The following is a 27,188-nucleotide window of genomic DNA, read 5'->3' as shown; positions in this document are numbered from 1 at the left end:
GCAATTATTGTCAGACTCCTTCCATTTTCCTTTTCATTGAGTTGAAAGTAGCATATTAGCATAAGAAAATCAACTTGATCTTTTGTGCTAGGTTTTTTTCTCAGCCATTACTTATCTTTTGCTCTCTAAATTATTTTATTGATGTACTTTAAAAATATATATGTATATATACATATATGTATATGTGTATATATATATATATATATATATATATCTCAAAGCCTTTGAATTAGGCAATGGGGCTGCCTCCCAGTAAAGTGCTCCAGGAAAGAAAGCTCATAACCATAGGTGATACTATTACTAATACTACAAACAGATAAAATTGTCTATATTAGTTCCATATGTTCCCATTTGTTTTCCAGAATGACGTAGTCTTTCATGCCCCATGGAAGTTTTCTGGAAGAAAACACAATTAAGGTTGCCTTTGTGCAGGCATTTAGGGGCCTCGAAATGAAGAAAAACTTGGGTTTTATTAGTTTCTTTTTCTTTGCCATTTTAACCCCATATTTTCCGTTTTAGATGCCAGTAAATAACAAAAAGGATGAACTTGCAGAAACTGAAAACTGCCTCTTTTTTGTAAGACAGATAACAAATAGCTGAGGTGCACTCTGGCCTTTTGATGCCTGAGACCTTGGTTCTGTGAGACTGACAAGCAGGTCCAACTTGCGATAGGGAAGCTAAGGAGGGCCTCTGAGAAAGCCCCTACTAGCTGGAAAGCAGAGCCCTGCAGGGCCTTACTTCCCCCGGCTGTCCTGAAGCCATTCTCATCCCTTCATCCTTTCATCCCAACAGATGCAGGCTCAGGAAGGCCGCCGAGTGAGTCTCTTAACTCTTCCTTCAGTGATTCCTTTCCCCTTTGTGTCTAGATCCCAAGACAAACCGACCCTCAGTCCTGGAGCAGGACTGGGAGGCAGCAAGGCAGTCAGCTGGATTCCCAAGCTGGGCCAGCATCCCCTGGGTATCCCCCGCACCACAGAGCCCAGTGGCCTAGTGTCATTTGCATCCTGTGTGGAACTGTTGGCCCAGTCGACTTAGGATTGCCATTGTATCCCCAGATCTTCTGAGAACCACTTGGAAGCCTCCCCACACACACTCCAATAAAGGAAAAAAGTAAAATTAACCCAACAAAAACCACATTATGTGGGAACAGAATGATAGTACAGTGGGTCAAGGCTGACCTGGGTTTGATCCCCAGCATCCCATATGTTTCCCCAAGCACCACCAGGAGAAATTCCTGAGTGCAGAGCCAGGAGTAACCCCTGAGCATCACCAGGCATGACCCAAAACGGAAAAAATAAGAAGTATTTTGTGTCAAAGAAAGACAGTTTCTGTGGTCTCTTCATTGTCCACCAATTTCACAAACTCTTTTCCTTCTGTTCTTCTTTCACACCTTGTCGTAGTTAAAAGCTTGAGGAAATATGAAATAGGGGAAAATCCAATTGGATTAGAAGGACCTGGAATAAGACACACTGAGTCGTGTGTTTTCTTGCATCATTTTTCTTAGTCCTTGTCACATCACAGGATTTCAGAGGCTTCCCTGTTAAGCAAGCAGCGTCCATTTCTTTCCTTATTGGATGTGTACCTAGAAAATACATTCGAATGGGTTTCACGATCTGTTAGGAATGAACCAACCATAACAGCTCAGCTGCAGACAGCATGATTTAATCTCATCTGTGTTCATCTGGGCCAGATCTGGACCCCAACACTAAACTCTTATTCTGCGAAAAGTTGTTTTCAGGGTTTTCATTCTTAAGAGGGGGTAATTCATGCGCCCACATGTTTTATGTCTTGCATCCAAGCATTAATAACCAGTAGCCAGCCCTGGTGTAATTATTTGTTAGTTTCATGGAAATGGTCTGAGTGGAGGGCAGTGTTTCTGGGCAGAAGACCATACGTTATCCTTAACAAAGTTATGTAGAAATTCTGAGGAGACACCCAACAAGGTTGGTTAGAATAAAAGCAGATAGAGACCAAAAGCAAGGTTGAATTGAAGGAAACGGCACTTGTAGAGAACTATCCCACATGACTGCAAAACTAAAACAGAGGAAACTTCTGAAACTAAGTCACTCATGATCTTAGCCATAAAAGTAGAATTAAATGAGCTAGAAAAGGAAGCAAAAGGCTGTACTTTAGTACAGCTGATAGAGCACTTACCCTGCATGCAGCTGACCCAGGTTCAATCCTGGTAACCCATATTGTCCCCTGAGCCCCACCAGGAGTGATCTATGAGTGCAGAGGCAGGAATGATTCCTGAGCTCCACCAGGTGTGGCCCCAAAGCCAAAAATAACAATCATTAGAATTAAAGAGCAATAGAGTTTGTGATTTATCAAAAGGCATTGGTTCTGATTTTGATCTGTGAAGTCAGCCTTCCCAACCTCTTTTAGTGGACTCGTTAATATTTATTCTATTACCTAATCTTTTAGAAACAGTAGAGCAGAAATTTGAAGTTCAGTATAGAGTTACTATAGCAGTTATTATAGCAGTAGGTACTTGGCCAAACACAGACATACAGAGACACAGACATAAACACACAGAGACACACACACACAGACACATACACACACACACAGACACACACACACACACACACACACACACACACACCAGACAAGTTAGTAGGATAGTGTTTCCTATTGAGTGGAGGAAGTTGAAACTCACGAAGCAATAATTAGAAAGGAAATCAATACTATTTTTACTCTTGAAAAGGCATCATCTATTCCAACGGGACTTCCTTCCCCCTCTCCACAGCCCGGCTCTCTTTGAAACCCAAGCCCAAGCAAAATCCCTGATGAGATCAATATCAGCTGCTCTGGAGCTGTGTTTCTGCCCCGGCTACCACCCCAGCCTCTGAAAGGAGCACCTTCTTTTCCTCCTGAACTTTCTACAGGAGACTAGCACTTCCTGCAGGTACTCCTGGCGGTTCTCAGCCACCTCGGCACTCTGCTGTGGGGGTGTTGGAGCCTCCACAGAGATATGCCACTCTCCTCACCCCGCTAACGCCAGCAGCTCCTTCCACACGGGTTAACACAGCTTTAGGTGTTCACCAGCTGGCAAAGTCAGCAGAGCCTCCTTTGCTGCGTTTCCCTGATCCTCTCCCTGGCCTCTCCGTCTGTCAGGCAATAATAGAATTTTCCAATGCCAGGAGCTGAAAGTGACTTGCTTACAAATTTGGGGTTAAGAATAGGTGGGGAAAAAAATAGGTGAGTCAATGTCGCTGCTCAGCTAAGCTGTCATCCTTGGTGTGACTCTTTGAGAAGCAGGTGACGTGACTTCACCTGCAGTAAAAGTTTATCTCTTCCATGATTTTATGAATCATTCTCTACCCGCTTCCAAAGAAGACATGGAATCTTTCGATGATGGAGAAGGGCACTCGGCAGGTAGCTGAAAGCTAAACAGCACATCCTGTATCTATGAGGCTGAGTGGGGTCGCCAGTACTGCATAGCCCCCAAGCTCCACTGGGTACTGACCCTACTGCTCCCAGCAGGGCTGGGCCTGAGTAGCCCATTGGTCCATACAGCCCAGATAACCAAGTATCAGACCCCCAGATTTCCAGAGCGTTGTTTGGGAGGTCCAAGCCCCCCAAAAACCATCCCTTTCAGGACACTGGCGGGGAAAGAGAGCCATAGTCAAATGCTACCCCTAGAAGGCAGAATGCAGGGTAATGAAGGCTAACGCTTAGGGGTGCCGTGTTGGCCTGAATTGGAGTGTGCGTCACCTGGCACTCCCCTTCTCACCGCACTCTCTCCTGTTTTCCAGCTACTGGCTGGACGCTGGCCTTTCGATCACAACGACTTTGGGGTGTTTCTCTGCAAGCTGTTCCCCTTTCTGCAGAAGTCCTCGGTGGGCATCACGGTCCTCAACCTCTGTGCCCTCAGCGTGGACAGGTAATGTGTTTCTTTCCTTCTGTTCTTCTGGTGGGCTTAGGAAGGTCTTTTGGTGGTTTTTTGTTTGTTTGTTTTTTTTTTTTGCTTTTTGGGTCACACCCAGCAATGCACAGGGGTCATTCCTGGCTCTGCACTCAGGAATTACCCCTGGCTGTGCTCAGGCGAACATATGGGATGCTGAGAATCAAACCCAGGTCGGCTGCATGCAAGGCAAACACCCTACCCGCTGTGCTATTGCTCCAGCCCCAGGAACATCTTTTGTAAATGAGATGTGGAGAGAGGAGGAGGAGGAGAGGACCAGACACTTGCAGAGCTGGAGTCCAGGACAGCGGTTAGTTTCAGTCAGTAACAGCCTTGCTCTGCTGTGTAGAGTTGCTCCCCTCATTTAGCAGTGCTTAGCTATCTTTGGCCGTTTGTATCAAGGGCGATCGGCCAATCACAGTCATTTGGGTATGATATCAACAATGGGAAAATGGCCATATTCAGAGTGGAAAGGACAGCTCACTGGGCCGAACACATGCTTTCATGCTTTGTATTTTGGAGACCTGAGTTCAATTCCAGAAACTATATGCACTCCTGAGCATCCCATGTGTGGCCCAACAACAAACAATAGAAAGAAGAAGAAGAGCATATTCCATAGAATCAACTTTGGAAAAGGAGATTTCTAGAACATGCAAAGTCTCTATTTTTAACGGCATAATGCTCATTGGGTAAATAAGAAAGAAGTATTCCATTCTACTTATAATGCTTTTTTTACTTGAATTGACTGTTCTTTGTGCATTTGGGGGTATCTTAAATGTCTTATAATATTTTTTTAAAAGTAGACAAGAAGAAAATCAAAGCCTATTCAAAGTCTGAACAAGCTGTCTCTTAGTTTTGCCTCAATTCTCTTCAAACATGGAGGTCACGTCTTTAAAGCAGTCCTTCCAAACTCCATGAATTTCTGGGTCATGTTCCTTTCACCTTCTAGTTTCTGTAACAGAAATTAGAAAGGATAAAGTTAAGAACTTCATTAACACAGTCTCTGGCACTCTTTTGTATTGAATCTAATCATTTGTACAGACTCCTTAAACTCCTATTCAATGGGCTTCCCTACAATTTTATTTTTTCCTCTCACACTAACTCTATCAGGGAGCATGAGAGTTCATCATCTTAGAAACAAAAGACCCACTGTCTTTTTTTTTTTTGGAAGTAAAACAGATTTTATTTGGAGGTTTTGAAGGGAAGGAAGAAGAGAAAATGGGAGAGAATGGAGGGTAATGTGCTCAAAGAGAACCCAGGCTTCTCCAAGGGCAGGGATAGAGCCTTTACACACATCCCAGCGTTAGACATGAAAGCGTGAAAGTACGCATCTCAAGAGGGGAGATGTGGGCAGCACATGTGTTCAAGGCACCATATGTGCTTGACTGTAGGAACAACTCTTCAGTTTTGATCCAGACACTTCATTTCTTCAAACTGTGACTAAATGACTCTTATCATTGGTGACTCTCATCACCCCTGGACAGTGCAGGACAATTGGACACTTTACTACAAGCACTGCTCTGGGCCCAGGGTCGGATTGAAATCTTAGTACAACTATAAGACTGTATTGTGATTTGAAATTGTGTTGTGATTTGGAATTGTTCCTCATTTTCAAATTTTTGTCTTTTTGTAAAAAGGAAAAGGGGGATATATAGGATAATATAGCCTCAGGTAGTTTAGGTTTATTGGGTTACTCCCGTCACCATTCCTCTTTGTTTATTTGTAGCTTCTTTCTTAGTGCTCTGTTGACTTGTAAATATTGTTTTTCTCTTCTCCTTGAGTCCTTTGCATAGTTTATTCAGAGCCATGTCCTTTTTGTATGGACACAGGAAGACTTAGCAAATGCTATGCTTTTATAACCTGGGAGTCATTTGACTCTACATGATATTTTCCTCCTGGGCATCTGTTCTCTCGACCTAAGCCTCAGCTGCCCTTACTTCCTAGCACCCCCAAAAGCAGGGTCCCGGCGAGGGACGAGACGGACCCAGGGCAAGCAGTGAGTTGTGTGCTACCCTGGCATAGAGATGGGCCTGGCCAAAGTGCCTAATGCTTAACTATAAGAGCTTGATCATGGACAAATGTTGTCATGATCCAAACAGTGATAACTAGATTTGGACCCTGCTAGGGTGAGGAGTGATTAATCTGGCCTGAGTGCTGTGGTCTGAGTCTGTGGCAAGATGTTGCTAGGAGAGCTGCCTTGCAAGCCTCAGTGTATCTCTTGCTATGTCCATCCAAAAATAACTAGTGTTAAGATGTTGATAAGTGTTTGGACTAAGGAAAGGAAAAAAAAACCTTAAGAGTCAGGAAGGGCTTTGGAATGCCCTGCCCTCAGGAAGGGCTTTCTTATGTTGATTTTGCTACCTGGCTGGGTGTAGCCTAGAGGCAAGGTGGGAGAGACAAGTAGGAGGAGAGACTAGAGAAGCCAGAGAAGTGGCTGTAGATCCAGAGAGAGGACGAAGCTGGGAGTGCGGGAGATGAGAAAGATGGAAGATTGAATAAACGGTAACTAATCAGCAACCAGCTTGATCCTCGTTCTTCCTTCGCCTGTCCTTAGCCAACGGCCGTCCCGATCCAGTCCACACACAGAGGTTCCAGAGCACCGAACACGGGCTGTGCGACAGAGCCACCCGGAGAGCCCGAGAATGCACATGCCCCTCTGCTGCCTTAGTTTTTTACACTTGGCCACGTGGGCACAAGCAGCACGTGGGCGCAGGCAGTATACGCATCAAGGCCCACAAAGAATTTTCAAGTACTGACAAATATTCTGATATTTATCATTTACAATTAATTTTTCATTGTTGAAACACAAAATCGAAAATAAACATATGGCTGCAATAACTGTGGAACACAAAATGTTTAGTGGTATTATTGAATAATGTATTGCTAAAATTAAAACACAAAATAAATAAATTTCCATTAATAACTTAAAATGAGGTCATGCCGTTGGCACAGCTGGTGCCTTGCTGTGATAAACACAGAGACCGGAAGTCATTTCATCGCACAATGATAGATTCTTGGTGATTCTACTTGGTGAGTCACCAAGAATTAACAGAATCTTAGTTCTTAATATTAATTAATACTAATTAAAGCACTTGTTCCTTCTGCACCTGTCAAACATTAAGAGCTACTGATTAAAGTATTTCCTTACCATAGGTGGCCACCATATTATTCCCACTGATTATCATGAGACCATTTCCTAAAAAAACTGAATAAGCATCTATTGCTTATTTGTTATCAGCATTCAGTTGCTAATGATTTTCACTTTGGTTTTAATGATTCTCACCTGCTTATAAATATCCACATTACACCATGTCTTCTTAACCCAAAGTATATTATCCAAAAACAAAAGCTCTTAAATTGTATCTGTTACATTGCTAATACGTGTAAACTTTTCTTGTATTTATTAAGTTGTATATTTAGGGATATAACTATATGTCCTTATTACAATAGCCAATTAAATTTTTTATTATGACACAATTCTAAAATCCATGTGGAAAAAAATAAGAAAAACATCATGACAATTTAAGAATGAATTATGTGTCTTTTATATATACCCTTCCTGTGGGTTATTTTTGTTATAAGGCTGCAGTATTTTAATTATTTTTAATTTTCCTTTGGCGGTGCTGGGAGTCGAATCAAGAATCTCACACATGGAATCAAATTGCCCTACTACCAAGCCACACTTAGCAGTATGGCTTAGCAGTGCTTATAAGTTATAATCTTTTCAAATGATGTGGTAAACGCAGATGAATACACTGACAAACCATTTGAAAAACCAGACAGATGTTTGTATAAGTATGTAACTGTGACAGAAATTGTGTATAAAGAGGAAAAGATTTATCAGTAAATAATGCAAGTTAATCTGTGAGAAAAAACAAACATGGAAGTCTTATCTTGTGCTACGTATCAATAATAATAAATTTAGTAATGATTATGGATTATCAATATGTCTAGGCTCTGTTTAAAGTGCAAGAGCTGTTCTCAATCCTTCCACATTGTGATGCTGCTGTAATTATCTTCATTTCACAGATGAGGAAGCTGAGGTTAGTAGAGGTCAGTCAAGTCTACTCAGCGACTGACTGTTGGAGCCAGTAATCAAATATAAGTAGTCTGTGTTCTTAGCGACTATGCTCAGACATGTAAAAACTCAAGCCACAAAGCAGTAGAAGAAAATTGATGTGTCTTTGTGAATGCTGAAAGAAAAAAGACTTTATGAACTTGAAAGAGGTGGTCGGGATTTTTGACTAAAATGATTCATGTATTTCAGGGTACAAATTATTAAAACATAAAAGAAGACATTCATAAATTAAAAAAAATAAAGCAATATGTTGGGTAAACTGTTTACAGTAGAAGCTACAACATTTTAGCATTCTTAGTTTTTAAAGAAGCCATGCAATAGTAATTGAAACCTTAAGATTTCCATATAAAAAGGATGTGACCATAAAAATCACCAAAGAAAAAAATTAAAATGACTAATTTGCACATGAATAGTGTTCATGTAGTAAAAAAAATTCTAATTTGGAAACATGTTTCTCAATATCTGGTGGGAGTAGAGATTTTGAGAAGCTCTTTTGGAAAATAAAATCTTACAAATGATTACAGTAATTACATTCCCCTCTGGGCTGGAGTGTTAACACAGCAGGTAGAGCGTTTGCCTTGCACGCAGCTGACCCAGGTTCGATTCCTTCGTCCCTCTTGGCGAGCCCGGCAAGCTACCGAGAATATCCCGCCCGCATGGCAGAGCCTAGCAAGCTACCTGTGGTGTATTCAATATGCCAGAAACAGACTTTATAAACTTGAAAGAGGCAGTGGAGGTTTTGACTAAAATGATTCATGAAATACATGAATTAATACTTCTTCTCATTTACATATCTCTTCCCTAAGGCCTTTGCCATAAGTTATCACTAATTTTACAAGACCTAGCAGCTCAAACACAAAACCCCACATGAGTGTATAATCACAGGCTGCTCTGCATGGAGAAATGCACATACTTTCCATTGTATTTCCATCTCTGCTGTTGCCTTTACATGCTGCACTGTAAAATTTGGGGAAATGTCATTTTATTCAAAAATTTAACTTGCACATAATATAATAACTTAGGTTATCATCCTAATAACAAATTTTAGGAGCCATTCAGCTTAATTAAAGACTACCGCACCTCCTAGAAATAAGGAATCAAAAGCCAGACAAGAAGAGTATGCAGAAAACAAGAAGGAGAGAAGTAGGGCACGCAGACAAAGAAGGTGCTTGGCTCCTGGAGACAATAAAAATGTTTTATAAGGCAGTTAGCTATCATTCTCTGACAAAAGCAGCATTGAGGAGGAGAAGCCAGAAGAGAGAAAAGAATTTTCAGGATTGGGAAAGAAAGACAGGCAAATTTCCATCCTTGTAATGTCTTTTCAGAAAACTCAGAGAAAATTTTATAGATCCTGTTCCTTGGTTTGGTGTAGTGGCTGCTTTTATTGTTCATATAAATCTCCCTAGTACTTTTCTTTTCCTTGATACGAGTATTTTAAGGCGCTTGCTCCTGTGTAATGAAGACTTAGTCTGTGTAATGAATGATCCCAAGACAGACAAATCGAATTCATCACTGAGTGCAACAGAGGGATGTGGGCAGGAGGGGGATTGTGGACAAGCATGAAAATGAAACTCTGCTGAAGTCATTTAAGGGGCTTTTACAACTGTGAAAATTTGCAACTGACGGTGAAGGAGAACCAACGTAGGGTATGTGTTTTAAGCAATAGGATTCCTAAAATCACCCCAATGTCAAAACCCTCAATTCTTCCCTAAATCCAGATGGTTCTGACCCCTCTTTCTTCCCTGGGGATATTTCAGAGGATCATCTTCCTGGGCTTCCTTCTCCCCAGTAGAGTTCTTTGGGGGCAGGGGAGCAGACGGGGGTGGGGGGGTGGAGAGGAGTGATGAAGAATTTTGGTCGTAGGTTTCTATATCTGGTGTGGCTCTACTTCACCCATCCATACCATCTCCTCCTGTCTCGTAGTTGGAGGAAAATAAACCAAAGGTTTAATCCCAAGAGGTCAGTTATTTAGCAAATAAATAAAAATGTCCTTGGTTTAAACAAAGAGAGAGGAGAAAGGAAAAGTCAAGGTGTTTATTTTCTTAAGACTTAGTGTCCGGGCTGGGAGTGATAGCACAGCGGGGAGGGCGTTTGCCTTGCACGCGGCCGACCCGGGTTCGAATCCCAGCATCCCATATGGTCCCCTGAGCACCGCCAGGAGTAATTCCTGAGTGTAGAACCAGGAGTAACCCCTGTGCACCGCCGGGTGTGACCCAAAAAGAAAAAAAAAATAAAGTAAAAAAAAAAAAGACTTAGTGTCTATGTTAGAGAAGATGAACCATTTTAAAATTCCACGCTCCCACCACCCCAATGCCCATACTCTGCCTTTACACACCCCATTCTTACTCCTGGGAATAAGAATAAGTCTGTGCATCTCGTTTGGTTTGGACATGAAGCCTTGGTAGCAGAGGTAAGGACTCTATTTGGCTGTTTCTATGAAAGCAATAGGAAAAAATATTACACTGGAGGATGTTTCACATTAGAAAATAAATCACTCACACTTAATTCCTGAAGATAAGATACCATTTGCTCTGTGTTTTGATTTGGTTGCATCTTCGTCTACATTTTTAACAAGGTGAGGAACAAATGAGGGAAGTTGGAACCTGTTATAAAACAATGTGCTGTTTGGGAGTTCGGGCTTTCTTTAGTATGAGCTGGATCAAATTACAACTCAGGAGTCATTTCCATATGCTCTTAACTATTTTTTAACAATATATTTAATAAAATAGCCTTTTGGTTTAGATTTTTTGCCTTGAGGAAAATTAAGGAGAGTAAAAATACAACCAAGTTTGATGGCGTTTGCTCGTTATTCTATTAATGGTTCATGAATACGGAGAACTGATAGAAAGTACTAGAGCACTCATAAGGTTTGAATCTGAAAAAAGGCAGTAAGAGACAGTATATGTTTCAACAAGGAAGAGCTTTTCTTCACCAAGTCCTCATCACCATTTAACCTTTCCACCAATTACTCCCCACACCCAGCTTTCATAGATTTCTTTTCATGTCACATCCTTTGTCGCTTAAGAAAATAGAACACGGAACTCATGGTGGAAAAAGAATCAAGGGAAGTTAGAAACAAATTCAACCCATCCAGCTTCACCAATGAATTTATTTTTCCCCTTAATGCTATAGGAGTTTACTTCGAAAACAAGTTAATTTTTCCCAACAAGAACAACCATCTACTGTCAAGCATTGTGCTTACATGACATGTGGGAAGAGCTTTAGGTCTTACTACAAGTTGGTTTGGGAAGTAGCCCAGGAAATGGGAGGGGAGGGTCAGTGTTTTTTCTAAAGTTAACTGCCTAGTTGAAAGGGGAATAATGGGAGGCAGAGCAGTAAAAAAGGTCTGGGTACTGATCCAACATATAGTTAAAAGTTACCCCGGGGAGGTAAGCTGTAAAAAAGATAAAACTTTTTTAACAACCCCTCCAGAATGCTATGCCCTTAGATGTCTGGAAGCTACCAAGATCTCACTGGGGAAGTGTTGGCTGTGCCTCTGAACAGACCAGCCCATATCATTTCTTCACCCTATTAAAGAACTGCATTATAGCCACTATATGAGTCTCGGGGGTTCACCCTAAACTTGGAAGGGATTTTTCTGAACACCTTGGATTTTCTGCAGCCTGGAGCTTGGTTTCTCTTTGTTCTCCTGGCTAGGATTTTCCTTGCTGGCTGTCAGTCTCGGACACACGGATCAAACGGCTGGCCAGGGAGCCAGGGCTCAGAAAGTCCACCTCACAGCCCCTCCGGGTTCTTTCCTTCTTTTACCTCAATTCCACTAGATTGAGATCATCATTTTACTGTTATTTTTTCCCTAGTAAACAATCCCCAGATTTAACCATTTAAAGCAACCACCATTTTTATTATTACCATCATCATCATCATCATCATCATCATTCATATTATTATTATCTCACCACACATGGGGCAGGAATTTGGGGAATTTTGCCCTGTGTCAGCTGGGGCATCTTGGTGCATGTCGGCTGGAGGCTGAGCCTTTCTCTTGGGACCAGGACTCACGTGACTGTCCCCTGGCAGGAACAGTGGCACTCCATCATGGAGTCACTTGGAGTCTCAAGGCATCGGTTCTCTCCTGCAAACTCCGGCCTCTGGCAGGGAGAACTGGCCCCCTTGGAGGCCAGCATGAACGGGGCGCCGTGTCTATCCAGCTGAACTCACTTGGCCTGAGTAGTCCCACGCCAATCCCATGGAAGACCTTAGCCCAACAAGAGACAGCAAGCACAAGCTCTCTCGACCCACACAGTCAGGTCACTAAAGCCCCTGCACGGATTGTTGTGGCCCCAACTTCTGCAAGGCAGCTGCTTTGTGCACTCACACAAGAGGCCTTGTCAGAAACACACCTTGCAAGTGGTCGTTAAGGATCTGCAGAGATGAAGGTCAGGCGCTTTTTACCTTTGGAAGTGGGAGCGTTGAGGTGGAAAAATTAATTCTTCAGTAGGCCAGCACTGGCTGACACCCAGTGGAATCCTTTCCTGAAGCCACTTAAACTGTTTTCCTTTCCCCTGATTCATTAATCCCACTTGACGTCATGAATCCAGGAAAAGCAGAAGAAATATATTGAGGCATTTGATTCTCACACTTAAATGCTAGAAATGATATGACCATAGGAGATTTAAGTAAATTATATCAAAATATCATGGTATGGTGTAGCCATTATATTTATATTTATAGCCATTATATTTATAAGCCTGTGAAGAAATGAGAATTGTTTTTGGTGTGTGTGTGTTTGTGTGTGTGTGTGTGTGTGCGCGCGCGCGCGCGCCAGTGTCAGTATTAGTATGTCTGTGTCTGTGTCTGTGCATGCTAAAGCAAGGTGGCCATAATCAAACCCAGGCCCTTACCTACAGCAAGTGCTCTGCCACTGAGCATATCCCCAGTCAAAATATGAGTGTACTTTTTAAATAATGAAATGATAAAGCAGCTAAAAGTAAAATTGTAGTGAAATAAGACTTTTTTACATATGTAATATATGAGTATGTATATTCAATAATGTATATGATTATATATAATATAGCTATTGAGAGTATCCTACCTGCACAGCAGAGCCTGGCAAGGTACCTGTGGCATATTCAATATGCCAAAAACAGTAGCAAAAATGGGCCTCATTCCCCTGACTGGAAGAGCCCCCAATATGGCAAAGTTGAGAAGGACAGGCAAGTAGAGGCCCTGATGGTGCAAGTGCAGAAGATCAAATACGACGTCATTGGATTGACCGAGATGAAAAGGCATCAATCACATGATGCCGTTTTGACACTGGAGAAGAACTGTTCCTCAGAACATGCAACAGTAGAGGCATCGGTGGTATGGGTGTCCTCATAAACATGATCTTGGTCATGAGCATCGACTCATTCAAATGCCTAACAACCCGAATCAGACACTTAAGTTTGAATAGATGTGGCTCATTGGCAACAGTTTTTATCTTCGTCGTCTATGCACCAACATCCAACTACGATGAAGAAGAAATTGAGAAGTTCTACATAGAGCTGGAGAAGCTCTATAAAGAAGACCACACCCCAGAGCTAGAGTGATAACACAGCGGGTAGGGCATTTGCCTTACACGAGGCCAACCTGGGTTCGATTCCCAGCATCCCATATGGTCCCCTGAGCACTGCCAGGAGTAATTCCTGAGTGCAGAACCAGGAGTAACCCCTGTGCATTGCCAGGTGTGACCCCAAAAAGCAAAAATAAAATAAAATAATCTTAAAAAAAAAGAAGACCACACCTCCTACAAAGTCACTGTCGGTGGTTTTAACACCAAGATAGGACCAAGAAGATCGCCTGAAGGACTCCACATTGGGACCCATGGCCTAGAATGAAGCAAACAGGGTGAGAGACTGTCTGAGTTCATCATGTTGACCAAGACCATCCATGGTAACTCGCAGTTCCAGAAGGCCAGATCTAAATGTTGTACATGGGAGTTTCTCGGTGGACAGTTCCACAACAAAATTGGCTGTCATTTTCAATCAATGGTTTTGCCTGACCAATGTCACTGTTGTCCCAAAATTCCAAACAGGATCAAACCACCATCTCCTTTGTGCGAAATTCTACTTCACGGAGCGGAGAGAAAGGGCTGCAAAGTTTAAGATGAGAACTCCCAGAACGACCACCAACTGGGAGCTCTTTGGCACTATTGCAGTAACGTGGGAAGATGCTGTCATTGACAACATCAACAAGGAATATGATTGACTGATTCAGCACCTCCATGACTGTTCAAGGAACACTAAGAGAAAAAAAGCCACAAAAAGACACCTGTCTTCGGAAACTCTTGAGCTCATTTGCCAACATGGTTTGGCGTGAGCCTCAGGCAATCACAAGCTAACATCTGAGCTCACAAAGCCGTGCAGAGACTCGATAAAGGAAGACCTCAAAAAGAGAAGAGCAGCAGTGTTGGCCAGTGTGGCAGAAGTTGGGAAAAGTACTTGCAATGCCTGCCTGTCCTTTGCCAATTGTAAGAACAAGATGACTGCCCTCTGATGTCCTGATGGATCTATCCCATCTTCCAGAGGGCAATGGAAAAGGTTATCCAGGACTTCTACTCAGATCTCTTCAATAGCCACATCCACCAGCCCACATACCAAATTCCACAGGATGGATATGTCTTTCCCAGCGTTCTCCCTTCCAAAATCCGACACGCTATTTTTTCAGTAAAGAAGCATACAGCACCCAGTCCAGACAAGGTCAGACCCAAACATCTAAAGAATCTGCCACCAATACTCATCAATACACTGGCTCAGCTTGTCACATGCTACCTGTCTGAATACAAGGTTCCATCCCAGATGAAAACCAGCAGGTCTGTTCTGTTGTACAAGAAGGGAGACATCCACGACATCAGCAACTATTGCCCGATCTGCCTGTTGTCCATCGTCTACAAGTTGTTCACTCGAATCATCCTGAATAGGATTGGCAGAACACTAGACGAAGAACAACTGTGCGAGCAAGCTGGGTTCTGAAAAGGATTCAGCATGATCGACCATATCTACATGATGACTAAGATCATTGAGGTTTTGCGAGAGTTCAATATTCCGCTCTGTTTAACGTTCATTGATTTATAGAAGACCTTTGATTCTGTTGAGACTGAAGCAGTCATCGAAGACCTACCCAAACAGGGCGTTCAAACTCAGTACATCAGGATCCTCCGTGAGCTGTATTTCGGATTCACCACCAGGATCTCACCATTTGATAAGGAAGTGATCATCGACATAAAGAGAGGGGTTTGGCAGGGCGATACCATTTCACTGAAACTCTTCAGTGCCATCCTCAAGAACGTCATGTGATGACTGGAATGGGAAGGAATGGGAGTGAAGATAGGCGGTCGGCAACTACACCACCTCCGCTTCACTGATGACATCGTTCTAATAACACCAAACATTAGCCAAGCGGCACAAATGCTGGGCAACTTCAACTGTAAGTGTGGAAAGGTCGGACTATAGCTGAATCTCACAAAGACGATGTTCATGAGAAATGGACTAGTTCTGGACCTTCCATTTTCTCTCAATGGAACAAACATCTCCGAATGCAGCAGTTATGTGTACCTAGGTTTAGAACTCAACATGACAAAGGACCTGGCATCTGAACTGCGCAGGAGGGAGAGAGAGGCGTGGAACGCCTTCAAGAGCGTCAAAGAAGTTGTTAAGAGGATGAAGAACCTCCAGCTTCAGGCACATCTTTTTGACTCCACCATTCTTCCTGCACTAACATATGCCTCAGAGACATGGGCCCTACAAAAATAGGATGAGAACATTATTCAGGTCTCCCAAAGAGGAATCAAAGAGCTATGCTTGGAGTATCACATTGCACTCAAGTGAGAGAAGGAATCCAGAGTTGTGACTTCCTTCGATGATCGAAAATCAGGGATGCTGCCTCATTTGCCAAGGCATCAAAAATCAAATGGGCCAGACATGTAATGAGATTTGGAGACGACTGCTGGACTAGAGCTGTTACTGACTAGATTCCATGGGGTGTCAAAAGAACACCTGGCTGCCCACTTACGAGATGGTCAGACCTCTTCATCAAGACCCTGAATGAACGGTTTGAGGCTCTTCATGTTTCTGGAACAAGCAGACGCCATTGGGCTATACTAGCACTCGACAGGGACAAATGGAGATGTTACTGGTGCCCACTCGAGCAAATTTATGAGCAACAGGATGACAAGTGATACAAGTGATATTATATTATGATACATATTATATATTTTTTGAAAAAATTAAAAAATTTTGAAAAAAACAAAAATCAAAAAATATATATCATAATATAATATGTGGGAATAAAAGTGGGCAAAGATTAATAAGTAAGTTGGAATGATATCTTCAAAGGTAAGTTTTTATTATCTACTGCTTTCAAGTGCATTCAATAAGATTTTTTCAATGTAATGACCTCTTCAGATCATCACCTAAAGGTGTGAAAGAGTGCATTAAATTCCCCTGGGCTTAGAAACATACAAAATCTATAGAAAGACAGTGGCAAACCTCTCTCCATAATTGAGATGTGTTTGACTTTGGCATATTATGACAGGGCACAAGAGGATGTCATGGGAGAAGACCAGAGCCCACTCAGTCTTAATCAGGCTTGGGAACATGTTCTCCTGAGCCCATCAGAACAGGAGAAAGATGAGCCCAAAGGTGCCTCCTGGTTTATGAATTATCTGATGCTAAGATTCTCCAAGTATTCACTTTTTAAAACTCCTGTGAAAAGTTACTTCAAGGGTTGCTTAGAAAAATCAGAAAATGTTCAAAATGCACTGTACTCTGAGATTTGGCCAATAAAATCAGGTGTACAGTTAAGCAAACAAATAAGGATGTATAGTTTTGCATATATGGATTTGGTACCTGCTGTTCTAGGTATTGTGACCAATCTACAGATGTGGGTTGGTGGGGATCAGTCCCAACAGGAGGGAGTGTTGGCAAACAAAATAATACGTGAAATTGGGAGCAGAGATATAGTACAGGAGGTAAGGTATTTGTGTTGCATGTGATTGCCTCAGCCAGGACCCTGGTTAAAATCCCCAGCATCACATATGGTCCCCTGAGTACTGCCATTGGTTATTTCTGGGAAAAGAGCTAATAATTGCCTGAGCATCACCGGATGTAGCCCAAACCCTCCCCCCACTAATAATAATAAGAAGAAGAAGTGAAATATTGGCGTGTTCCCAGGTAAGGTTCTTGCCTTGCACATGACTGGTCCAAATCACTCCCTAGCACCCCATATGGTCCCCCGAGGTCCAACAGGAGTGATCCTGAGCACTAATAGGTGTAGCCCGAAAACTAAAAATCAGTCAATCAAGTGGAGAGACTGGGGGGCTTTGGAAGGAAAGGGTTTGGGGTTTTAAACAGGATATTCTGGAAGACTGAAAGACAAAATTGAGGAGAGAAATAAGGACAGTTTAGAGGCACTGCAGTGGGAATTCTTCACAGTGGGAAAGTGGAGATTAGGGCAGGGTGACATGATAGACTTATGCTTGGAACTGGCTCACTTTAGTGACTGGGCTCAGGGTCAATGGCAGTTAGGGCATGGGGAAAAATGGCCATAGCAAGACCAATCCTGAGACTACTCTAATAATCTAGGCAGAAAGGTGAGGAAAGGTGATGTTTCTTTTGGAAATCTTACAGACGGAAGCGGTCGCAAGGTGTGCTAATAATGATATGACAAGTGTTGGAAGAGAAAAGAGGCGATGAAGGCTCTCTTCAGAGTTTGGAGCCCCGCATAATTGAACATGGAGAAATGACAGGTTTGGGAATAAGGAGGCCCCTGGGAATGGTGTGCATGCGTCTGGGTGCCCATAGCTTCCCACGTGGGGACCACAAGGATCCAGTTAGATACACAAGTCAAGAGCTGGCAGTGAGATTCTAGAGTTCTGAATTTTGAAATTTATGACCAGCAGGTAGATCATTTAAATAATACTAAACCACCAGACTGGACCAGATCACTGAGAAGTTAAAAATCTAGACAGAAAAGAAATACAAAATGGAGTCTGTCTTTTGATTTGTTTGATTCAGACATGTATTTTCTCTGACTTTGCCTGGCTGTACTGGCCAGAACTATGCGCTCTACATGTATTCGCGTCAGCAGCATTTGTCAGAGATCCTCAAAGCCAAGTCCAAGAAAACCATCTGCCTTTGCCTGTGAAAGAAAAAGAAGCCCTAAAGGACTCAGAAGATCCAATCCAGGGCTAGGATCATGAACACTGGGCAGGACCCCACCAAGGAGATGAGAGGGATGGCCTGGAAATTAGAGAATCAGGAGAATGAAATGGAAGTCAGGTGAAAAAAGGCATTTCAAAGAGGAATATTGCTTCTGGAATGTTCTGGAACATCAATCAGTGGTTGTTTCTATTCTTACAAACTTTCTGTGACAAGTCAAGCTAGTACACATGACTAGGTTGAAGGCAGGGTTTGAGGATACCTAGTGAGGGAGTACATGTTTGTATCTACATATGTTAAATTATAACGGACCAAACATGATGACCTCTCAGTGTCTGTATTGCAAGCCATAATGCCTCCCATGGAGGCAGGAGGAGGGTGGGAAAGGAGGGGGTATACCGGGGATATTGTAGGTGGGGAATGTGCACTGGTGGAGGTATGGGTATTTGATCATTGTGTGTTTGTAACCCAAACATGAAAGCTTGTAACTATCTCACAGTGAATCGATAATTTTTTTTAAAATCACTGCATTCAAAATAGAAATCAATCTTTAAGACATAAGTATTTCTTATTTTCCAGACCTTTCCCCATTCTCACGTTGACAAAGGGCTTTTTTTTGTCATTGCTTTATGATTGTTTTCTCATCTCATGGAAATGTTATCAAGATTGCTGTGAGGATAAATGGGAAATAGAGGCTAGAGAGATGCTACAGGAGTGGAGATGCCCACCTTGCTTTGTGGGTACAGTCTGGAGGCCCCGAGCACTGCCAGCTGTGGCCCCAAAGGTCCCCAGCAGCCTTAGGGTACCACGGAGACCTAGCAGAGCCATATTCTTGGGTCTCACAATGAACCACTGGCCTTAGAATTAGCAGGAAGAACCCTCAGACCCCGTGAGCACCACTTGAAGACCCCCAGCCCTCACATAAAAAAGAGTAAATGGAAATATTCTAATTTTTAGTCATGAGCTAACAAAGGAGTAGACCAATTATGAATCATCTGCCATTCAAGTTACTTCTATTTATTTAAAATGTTGTATTACCATTAGGATATATCTATGCATATATGTAAGAGTCTTGGAACATTATAAGAAGTTAGTCTGTGACACATTCATCCCAAGATCATGTCAACCACATTTTCTCACTTCAACCATCTCTAGTCTTGCCAAAGCAATCTAGATTCTTTTTCCCTTAAGAGGGGGCCCTGTACGTCAATCACCTTTCCTGGTAACTGAAGCAGGAGGGAGAGAAGGCAGATAATCATCGACAGCTGAGGGATTCAGACTTCCCGTCTCCGTTCCTCTTAGTTTTTACTGGACATCAAGCTGCCAGTCCAATAAGGCAGCAAAGCAAAGAAAACAGTAATGGAAAGCAAAATAAATAGCAGGCTTTATCCCACTGGGAAGAGCCATAAATTTAAAAATGCAATCTTGGCCGTGTGGCAAAGGGATTGTCTTTGTCTGTTTGCGTAGCTGTATTTTATTTCATTCTGAACTACGCTGGACCTTTCTCAGCGACTCTTAGTGAACACCTATCTTCTTTACCCTAAAATTCTGAGAAACACGTCTGCAGAAAGCTGTGCTTTATCTATGCTTGCGGCATCAGTAAACCCACGTTGTAGCTCCCCACCGGCAGGCAATTCCAGCGAGAAAATCAGACGCGCAGACCCCAGCAGTTGTGTTTTCAACGTGTACCTTGTCTATGTATGGAGACATCACACTAAATGGGGCTTATCTTAGTGGGTGTTGGAGAGGGTCTCCTGCCTTACCTTTATTGCCGAGCCCTCCCTGCAAGGCGAGGGTGCACCTGTTTCCAGTGGTATGGAGATGGTTTGTTTTACAGCCACCTTCTGGCACTAATGAACACTATAAAAAGTAAATAAAAGTGTTTCCTTTCCATTCTCCCAGCAGCAAAAATCTCAATAATGAAGCTGAAGAAGTGCCCTAGCACCTTACAAGTTCCTTTTTCATCAGTCTCAGAGCAGAGAGCACCAGATTCTCAATCCAGGTCAAAAAGAAACCAACCCGCTTTCGCCTTCCAGTTTTAGTGGGGTTGTTTTTACATAAATATAGGAGCAAAAAATAAAGCGCAATTTCTTATTAAGTGTAGCTTCTCATTGAAAGTTTTTCAGATGTATTTTTCGCCTATAAGTACTGCATGCATGATACTTTTCTACTAGAATGTAAAGCACAAAGATTAGAAACTATGGCATCTTTTTGAAATCATACCATTTCGTACAACTTGTATGGTATAAGTTTTGGGGCTAAGAAATAAATCTGAGGGAAAAGAACAAATACCAGATGTTCTCATTTGTCTGTGTAGAGAAATAAGACAAGGAAATGGAGGTATAAAATCATAGCAACCCTCTGGCTGTGGATATAGAAATGGGAATGCCACGGAAGAAGGGGAGAGGTCTGGAAATAACATTGGTCCAGGGTCTCAGGCATTTCAGTGATGAGGAGGTGAGGTTGCCATGTACATCCAGCCACAACTGTCAACAGTCGTGGAAGCATGTGACCCAAACCATAAGTAATTTTTTTTAAATAAGTTTCCCAAGGCAGTGGGGTGGTTACCAGAAGGACCTTGGATCATTGGTGGAGGGACCAAAACAGACGGTGGGGTTGGAACTGGAAAACAAAATGCCTGAAACTCTGTTATCAAAGAGTTGTCAAAATTGTCAAAGCTTTAAAAATTACTGTACCTAAGTTTTTTTTTAAATGAAAAGAATAAAATTAAACCAGGGTCTCTTTTAACTCGGTTTTATGTCCTCTGACTTATTACGAGAATGGGAGAGATAAAAGGTCTATTTTTTAACAGGTACCAAAAGACTAAAAATATACTAAAACTGCCACGTGGTACCAGCCCAGTGTAATCATATTTTGAGGGCAGAAGAGAGCAACTGATAAGCTATCGCTGTTCAGTTAAGGATATCTAGGTCAATTCCACAGTCCTTCCAGCTGTATAAGGCAAGTACAGTAGTCCTTACAAGTACCAGCAGCTTTTTCTGTCCCTTACATCATTCCCTTTTCCTGCAGCCTAAAACCCCTGGGCATTGATGCGGATGGTGCCACTCTAAGGTCACAGCACTGTACCAGACCCCAGATGGAGATCTCAGGCTGAACCCTGCCTGCCCTGCTCCTGACCTCCCAACACTCAAAGCTCTCAGTACCCCGCTGACGTTTCCACCAGAACTCAGAGTTCCTGAGAAGTTAGTGGCTGGTCACTGGCCCAACAAGGAAGTTTTCACCATTCCTCATTTCTGTTTCATTGAAATACACTTTAAATTTTCTAACCTCTTCTGTCCTTCTCTTTTCCCACCTTTTTTTTCTTCCAGGTACAGAGCAGTTGCGTCCTGGAGCCGCGTGCAAGGAATTGGGATTCCTTTGGTCACGGCCATCGAGATTGTGTCCATCTGGATCCTGTCTTTCATCCTGGCCATCCCTGAAGCAATCGGCTTCGTCATGGTGCCCTTTGAATATAGGGGTGAACAGCACAAAACCTGCATGCTCAACGCCACATCCAAATTCATGGAGGTACAAAGAGCCCAAAAGAAATTTATGGCAGGGGGGAGGAGCCTTCATTTGTACTTTTCCCATCACCCAGCCTTATCACTTTCCTCTAAATTTACTTGAATATTCTTCAACTGCATTGAAAAAGGGGGCATGAAAGCAGAATTTAGCATTTGGACAACCATTTTGTTCTGACTCTTGTATTCTCGCACAACTTGTAGGCGCAGCTGTTACGCTCCACCGAACAATCCATAACTCCAAAATCCGGTTAGAGTGATAGGCAGTCAGTGTATGGTTATGTATGTGCAGACGGTGGTACTTGCTTTTGACAGAAAGAAGTAAAAGACAGTTTTGAAAGAAAAAAAGTAAAAGACGGCTGAAAGACATACTGATATTTTTCACTTGGGGAAATGCATTATTGCTCATACATTTTTGTGAGTGTTTTTTGTTTTATTTTGTTTTGGGGTCACACCTGCTGATGCTCAGGGGTTACTTTTGCCACTGCACTGAGGCATTATTCGTGGCAGTAGTGCTTGGGGGACTATATGAAATGCCAGGCAGGTACCAGACCTGGATATGCAAAGCAAATTCCCTACCCACTATCTTGTCTCTCCAGACTTTGCTCATACATTTTTTGGGCAAACAGATGTCCTAATTCCAAGTAGACAACCATATACGTGCTTGTATTGGTACAGATTCTATTTCTAACTACAAATTACACTTTTGCAGAACATTCGTGTGTGTAACAAACTCAATGGTTGTTTTATACACCTGACCCCATTAAGGTTGCTCTGCAGGGTTTAATCACAGGAATTAGTCAGTGCCTTGGGAAGCACGGTTTTTTTCGGGTTTTTTGGGTTTTTTTGTTGTTGTTATTTTGTTGTTGTTGTTGTTGTTGTTGTTTTTGGGAAGCATGTTTAAAATGCATATTTCCTCTGCAAAACTAGTCGTGTGTGGACAGAGGAGAAAAACCAAAAGGATCACTGTTTCTCGTAAATAAGCATAATTTGGTGCTTTGATTAAGTTTCATGCAGCTCAGATTCCACCTTTAATCATTTACAGACATCTCAAGGTATGTTTTCCTAACTTGCAAAGTTCACAAATTTTGCGGTTTTACAGTTGACCAGTTATCCCGCTTGGAAATTCTTGTTTTGAAGTTAAAAGTGCCTGTGAAGATGGCAAAGTGGCAACCTCCAAATGAAGGCCTTGTATTTATCCAGGCTTCTTATCTTTATGAAGCCAGTCTCCACGATGAAAAACAAAGCAGACAGAAAAGGATAGCAGAATCTGGGCTGTGTGAATCAACAATCTGGATGTTTCTGATGAAAAGCTTAGAGTTAAAGGGACTCAAGAGTTGCAAGAGCTTATTGATCATTCGAACTGAACCAAACGAGTAGGGTTATTTCTCAATAACCGGGACTCCCTTAGAGAATGTGCTGGCCAAAGGAGATCACGCCCTGCGGAGGGAGAAAGGGCGTGAGCTTGAACTGATGATTGTTCAGAACCCATTGCACATGGAGACTGGCAGTATTCGCTCCCTCCTGTTCTTTTTTCTAATTGTATTGCCCCTCTTTGTTCTACTCTTCTCTCATCTCTGCTCCAACCTGGCTGCTGACATTAGTTCCAAAGGAATGTGTGACCCCATTTCTGCAGACCTCCGCCAAGGAGGGGGCAGGGTCGTCATCTAGTCCCCTCGGGGCCAGCTTCCAGACCCTCCACAGCTGCTTTGGAACATGCCCACCCCCCAATCTGCCCCAGCCAGCATTGCCCAGGAAGCAAGAGTATTCAAAGGGGTAGTTGTGTTGCTTTTTAAGTACACACACACACACACATATACACACATACAGAGAGAATGAGCTGTTTTTTTTTTAAGTTCAGGACCGCAATCTTTCTACAATGTGATGTCAATGGGGAAGTATTTGTGTAAAAGAAACTGAATAAACCAACTCCCTAGGGAGTGCGCTTAGACCCTGAGGACAGGATTCAGGAGTCTGTAAACTTGGGTAGGAAAAAAAAAATCACATGTTTATTTTCCTTACTTCAGCTGAAATTTATCATTTTCTGCAATTAGGACTATAGATGACAAACCACAATCGTTTGAACGGGTACCTTTTGTTTTCACTAGCTGAAATTACAGATATTTTTATGCTTCATAACAGTTGCATACTTTCCAGATATTGTTAATGCTCCTGATTGTTTTGGAGCTGAAAGTTATTAGAACCACCATTTGGTGTGTCATGTCACTTGATGAGAGACATATTTCTTACTAAATCAAAATATTCTGTGATATTTTGATATCTGTTTCCGTATGATTTGTTTCCATAGAATCTTATTTTATACATGTAAAAGATTTTTGTTAACGATTACTGTCTTTACTAAACTGTCTACCAACCTAAATGGTTAAGAACTCCCGCCTAGGATTTTCTTTCCTCAGGAGCCATTTATAGGTTATTTTAATAGACATGTTATAAATGTAGCCCACTGGCCTCTTTCTATATTCAGAAACTGAGATGCATGGTTATTTTTTTTTTTACTGTGGGAACTGAGAAATTATAGGAGGCCGCATTATCCTTAGTAAATAAACAAGCTGGCGAATAAGGGAAGGAAAAGCACTTCCTCCCAGGCTGGTGATTAATTTCATGAGAAGAAGACTGCAGATGTAATGTTCCAGTGTTCATTTTTATAGAGTATTAAGTTTTCCCCTTTAAGAAGATGTAAAAGTGTTGGGATGACATTTAGAATCGCAATCAATTTTTTTAATTAATAAAAATTTAGAAGACATAAAACTGAATTATCATAGTATTTACCAATCCTGTCCACGAGGAGATAATGCTAAGCATGCTTTCAGATTAGGTAATCTGCTTCTATAGTTTCCAGGTGGTAAATATTTTTTGGAAGGAAGGAAAGAAGAAAGGGAGGGAGGGAGGGAGGGAGGGAGGGAGGGAGGGAGGGAGGGAGGGAGGGAGGGTATGGTTTTGATGGCTGCAAACGCTGGTCTCCAAGGTCTAATAGCAGGCATACCGGGCAGAGGGTTAACTTCCAACCACAGAGCCACACAGACAAGCTATTCATGACTTTCTCTGTTTGCAAACAAGATATTCACATTAAGCACATTTCCCACAAGAGCCCATGGAAGTCAATCACTAGCAAAATGTTGAAATTTATTAATAAGTAAAGATAACATATCTTCTGTACAAGCCCATGTTTCAGAAATGTTTGGAAAGGACATCTTATAGGCAATTAAGGCTCTTTCAGATTGTAATGAAAACCATCTTCAATTTCTGAGCAGTCTGTGCCAGAATCACGTCTCCAGAAATGCAGCTTCTTCGTGTTATCAGAAAGCCAGAGAAACTTCTGAAGTTTCCAATCAAACAAATGATGAGCCCCACCAAATCCATCACCACGACCAGGAAGCAGGGTGTCTACAATGATGCTTTCAGGCAGGAAGAGTTCAAGCTCCTGGAGGCAGAGAGTTTATTTTCATTCTAAAGACTCTCTGTGTCTCTCCTTTCTCTTCACTTCCCAGTTCTACAAAGATGTGAAGGACTGGTGGCTGTTCGGGTTCTATTTCTGCATGCCTTTGGTGTGCACTGCCATCTTCTACACCCTCATGACGTGTGAAATGCTGAACAGGAGGAATGGCAGCTTGAGAATTGCTCTGAGCGAACATCTAAAACAGGTAAGCATGATGCCATCTTAAAACTCTGGACAAGAGATTTTAACAAGAGCAGGTCTACAAAGAGTGTGCCGAGAAGGATTCTGGCCTCCTGGAAATGTATTCCTTCTTAGAAATGTTTCAGTTAGAGTTGTCGTGGTAGTCATCTCCTCTGTCGGATGGGAAACCTAGCCAAAAAACAGGGTCAACCTGGGGCCTCAAGTGAGAGGACTATCTCTTTGTTCTGCCATTTCTACATGTATGTTTATGGCTCTCTTCATTGAACTGGGCTTGGAACTTGCCAAGCACAAAAGAAGCAAATCACCTTTCTCCTACCACCAATTTTTCAGTCCTGTTGTGGAAAGAGAATGTAAATATGAAACTACTGTCACTGTCCCTGTCATTCCATTGATCATGGATTTTCTCGGGGGGTGGGGGGGCACCAGTAACGTCTCCATTTGTCCTAGCCCTGAGATTTTTTTTCTTAATACTAGTCTTTTTTATTTTATTTTATTGAATCACCATGTGGAAAGTTACAAAGTTCTCAGGCTTATGTCTCACTTATACGATACTCAAACACCCATCCCTTCACCAGTGCCCATATTCCATCACCAAAGACCCCAGTATACCTTCCAACCCCCGCCCCCTCACCCCCCATCCCCGCCTGCTTAGTTGATAAATTTCACTTCATTTTCACTTTACCTTGATTACATTCCATATTTCAACACAACATTCACTATTGTTGGAGTTTTCCCCCAAGAAAGACAGCCCTACTGCCAATGAAGCATTTGATAGTTTTTCATTGCTGAGACTGGAGAGATATGAAGTCCCGCTGTTTCAAGTACATAGAATTTCCCCCCCTCCTTCCCTCGCCACCAAGTTCATGCCTGCTTAGTGAATAGTCCTCATATTATGGCTGACACCACGCCGCCCGACGAGAAAAAAAGATATTTTTCATCCTCGGCTGGTGTAGTATAGCCCTGAGATTTTAGCAGCCTCTCTTTACTTTTCTTCCCAGCGGTGCCACATTGGAGGCTCTTTCAGGGTAAGGGGAATGAGACCCATCATTGTTATTGTATTTGGCATATGAATACGCCACGGAGAGCTTGCCAGACTCTGCTGAAGACAAGTACAGGAGGAAAATAAACACCTTTCCATAGAGACCATTAATACCTCAGAGAATAGAATTATGTAGTTACAGTCATCCACCTACGAAGCATATGGAGATATTGTTCTTGGAAGGGTTGAACTCTTCATGCAGATAACAGCCTTGATGGTAGGACAAAGAGTGGGAGGACAACGTGTCCTTAGAAACTGAAATGGGGACGATACACTGGGGCATTGGGCAACAATGAGGAACCTAATTAGGATAATATTTAAGGTAAGATTGTTAGTAGGAAATGGAGTTGGGTCAATTTCTGGAGGGCCCAGATTTCCAGAAGGAATTTGAAAGTATCACTAGGAAACTACGGTTGGTCCATCACAGGCAGCAAAAAGAAGAGATAAGGCTGTGGACTTCAGAGATAAAACTAAACTCTTAAATCTGCTGGCTGTGCGGTATTAAATTGATTGGTTTATCTTACTCAGCTTCTGGTTCCCTGGAAAATGTCTATAATTGTCCCGCACTGGGACTGCCCAATGGATATAATATCTTTTAGGGCCCTTGGTCTTGCTTACTGCATGCTTTTCTCAAAATGTTAGTACACATTAATGCAAAGAGTAATAGTAATACTTCAGGTAAGTTCATGGTCTCAACAGAGAATGGCAAACCCAAATGCACCAAAATTTTTTATGAGCTATTGACGGAGGCTTCAATATGGCCTATGTAGAAATATTCTTCTTCATCTTTTTTGATGACAGTCCTGATTTCTCTGAACTTCATCCTAA

At 42.3% G+C, this 27,188-nt stretch overlaps 1 protein-coding gene across 1 annotated transcript in view; it reads left to right on the top strand.

Moving 5' to 3' along the window:
- The window catches only part of EDNRA (endothelin receptor type A), a 74,740-nt gene that overhangs the window by 39,132 nt on the left and 8,420 nt on the right, over nucleotides 1–27,188 (top strand). The window contains exons 3-5 of the mRNA XM_004606189.2: nucleotides 3,759–3,886; nucleotides 21,472–21,670; nucleotides 25,173–25,325. Coding sequence (XP_004606246.1) covers nucleotides 3,759–3,886; nucleotides 21,472–21,670; nucleotides 25,173–25,325 — 480 coding nt within the window. The remainder of the gene's footprint in view (nucleotides 1–3,758; nucleotides 3,887–21,471; nucleotides 21,671–25,172; nucleotides 25,326–27,188) is intronic.

The sequence above is a fragment of the Sorex araneus genome, chromosome 7 (assembly GCF_027595985.1).
Source record: "Sorex araneus isolate mSorAra2 chromosome 7, mSorAra2.pri, whole genome shotgun sequence".
In the NCBI taxonomy this organism is placed as follows: Eukaryota; Metazoa; Chordata; class Mammalia; order Eulipotyphla; family Soricidae; genus Sorex; species Sorex araneus.
The sequence above is the reverse complement of the archived record's forward strand: the minus strand, read 5'-3'. Positions and strand labels throughout refer to the sequence as shown.